General features: G+C 40.2%; 1 protein-coding gene across 1 annotated transcript in view; it reads left to right on the top strand.

The window, feature by feature from the left end:
* antxr2a (ANTXR cell adhesion molecule 2a) overlaps positions 1 to 2,871 on the top strand; it is a gene marked incomplete at both ends in the record, with an annotated part of 41,494 nt that overhangs the window by 3,816 nt on the left and 34,807 nt on the right. Inside the window, 4 exon segments of the mRNA XM_014019667.1 lie at positions 1,540 to 1,611; positions 1,694 to 1,775; positions 1,867 to 1,971; positions 2,074 to 2,142. Coding sequence (XP_013875121.1) covers positions 1,540 to 1,611; positions 1,694 to 1,775; positions 1,867 to 1,971; positions 2,074 to 2,142 — 328 coding nt within the window.

The raw sequence follows: 2,871 nt of genomic DNA, 5'->3' as shown, positions 1-2,871 counted from the left end.
GACCCACAAAATAACAGTAGCAGAGACCTGAGCCCCCAACTGTTTTTGTATGATAAACRTTTGTATCAGGTCAACTAAACACGGGCATAGTAACAATATTTTTATACTACATTTATCCATTTTAAATATACTAACCTCACTCCTTTGTAACAAATAAGGCAAAAATGTAATTAATTAAAAAAATCTTTTCAGGACCCCACCTTGATGTTTCGGGACCCCACTTTGGGTCCCGACCCCAACTTTGGGAAACACTGAAACACTGCTTTATACAACACTGCAAAACAGTAAATGTTAACGCTCTTGTTTATTTCTTTATTTCACATAAACTGTTTACAAAACTGGTAGCAATTAGCAGAGAGATACAAGAGCTGTTGGTGAAAAAGAAAATAAAAGCAGTAAAAATTCAGTTTTTAGGAAAAACATTGGGAACTCTGCAGTGATTGCATATTTCCTTCATCAGTGTGCATTGCCAATGCAATGCACATTTGTTTTTACATCGTAAAAACCCAGGTCTAGTTTGTTTTGGTGTTTATAAATCAGTATCCTCTTTTGTTTTTTTCTTATACAAAGCATAGAAATTTATATAAATTTTAGTTTTACTTTAGTGTTCTGTTGATAAATACACATTTTATCAATAGAACACAAAATAAGACATTTGTTTAAATCACAAAAAGTGAGTTTATAGTGCTTTTTACTGTTTATGCTTTAGCAGTTTTTGTTAAAACACTTCTAAATGCTGATTGTTTGCTTTTACGTGGCTAAATGGAAGAAATGTTTCCAACACAAATGCAGCTAATTCGACTAAACGTTGCCTTTCTCAACACGAGTCGGTAAAGTTTCGAAGACAGCTGCACGGCCCGGAGTTGCTTACAGTTCTCATCTTGGTGTTTGGGCGGTCCTCACCAGTTTAATCTGGGTGTTTACATCAGAACCACCTGTGTTTGTGAAGCAAAAATCTGTCAACACGCAGAGTCCTCTCATGTGACTGAATGTAAACAACTTAAAGGTTTTTATCTGAGTCGCATCAAAGTGTCCTGAGTGAATTAACAGCCTTTATCACAGGTACAATCTATTTATTTATAGTTATTTTTGAACAGCAGGATGTTTACGTGACTCATCATCACAACATGTTTCTTGTCTGATTAATCACTTCCTCAGTCCCACAGAAGCTGCTTTAAGTCACGCTCTGAGATTAGTTGACATTAAAGGAGCTCCTTCTCCTATGCTTAGTTTGCACCTTTTGGCTATTCTCAAATTGAACTGGCATTAACAGTTTTGCTATAAAACATTTTCAGCTCCTTTTCAGCCGTTTTCAGCTGCAGTTTTCAGCGATCATCACTCACTCTAGCATTTTCACAGGAAAGGCAATGCTCTAGTTTCTTTCAGCAGAGCTGAAACTGCTCTGGATGTTCTGGGATGTCGACACGGTTGTTTTGGTCTCATGATGTTTACGTGTCAGAATCAGCTCTGATTCTCCAACCTGCAGTTTTTAATTTTTGATAAATGAAGTGAATGAGTTGTTTTGTGTTTCCTCCTCAGCCCCAGTATGAGGGTCTCGTTCATCGTTTTCTCGGCCCAAGCCGACGTGGTCCTGCCGCTGACTGGAGACCGGTACGGTGGGATCATTTCTTCTGCCTCTTGTGGTTTTATTTACTGCAGCCGAACTGATCGATGATTTCCTGCCACGTTTCAGAAACCGGATCGAAGAAGGCCTACGGCGTCTGCGAGACGTCAAACCAGCAGGTGAAACCTACATGCACGAGGGGCTCAAAGAGGTGGGTCTGTCCTGTTAAATACTGTTTTTTTTTATTTAAGACTTAAACTCAATAAAACCTGAGATCTGATAAAGTTTCTTTCAAACCCAAGGCCTCGCTTCAGATCCAGCAGCAGTCCATGAAGTCCTCCAGCATCATCTTGGCTCTAACAGACGGGAAGCTCGCCGTTTACGTCCATGAACTCACTGTGAAGGAGGTGCAGCTCCTTTCTGTTTTACTCATTTCAACCTGTTGATTAATGCAACTTGTTTATTCTTTTTAACAAAGAGTTTCTTTACGTCTTCTCTCTGAGCTGCAGGCTGACGAGGCCAGGAAGTACGGCGCTCGAGTTTACTGTGTGGGCATCAAAGACTTCGACGAGCAGCAGGTAAACAGACTGATTCTGAATCTGGCACAAACAGGAGAGACTGTGTGTGACCCGAGCAGAAAGGTCGTTTAAGGTCGTTTTATGACTCGTGCTTTCAGTTTGACCCGAGGGCAGCAGCAGGGTTCAGTTCAGTCTCTTGTCTTTGGGAGGTTCTGTAAAGTTTGGTTGTGAAGATCCTGCTGCCCACCCGCCACAGAAGTCTTGAATCACAAACGACTAAACCTGGAGTTAGCTTAATTCAAGATGGCCGCCACAGCCAACCAACAAAAATGGCGACAACAAAATGAATTGAACAGATACTGAGCTAAAAGTTTATGTGGTCGTAGCTGAGCGTTGCCTCTGACCCGTGCTTTAGGAGCAGAGAACCTTTGGTCTAAACCGTTACCATTAATTTTCTTAAAGGGCCAATATTATGTGTTTCTCAGGCATATATACATATAGATACTAGGGGTGTAAGAAAATATCGATACACTGAAATATCGTGATATTTCATTTCCCGAAACTGTATCATATTCTAAAGCCCTGTATCGATTTTTAATTAAGGTTTAAAATATCAACCTTCCTGCCAACTGTTCGTTTTTATGTTGTAGTTCAGCCTCTGACCACTAGTTGGCAGCAGTGAGCCAGACATTTGGCTCCTCTACCTCTTGAGCACCAGAGAGTAAGTGTAGCATTAGCATTGTAAGTAAACATTAGCTTTTCTTTTTTTTTCAGTAAGAGGTTTTTATT

This window comes from Austrofundulus limnaeus, unplaced genomic scaffold (genome assembly GCF_001266775.1).
Source record: "Austrofundulus limnaeus strain Quisiro unplaced genomic scaffold, Austrofundulus_limnaeus-1.0 Scaffold226, whole genome shotgun sequence".
Lineage (NCBI taxonomy): Eukaryota > Metazoa > Chordata > Actinopteri > Cyprinodontiformes > Rivulidae > Austrofundulus > Austrofundulus limnaeus.
This window is presented reverse-complemented; position numbering and strand designations above follow the sequence as displayed.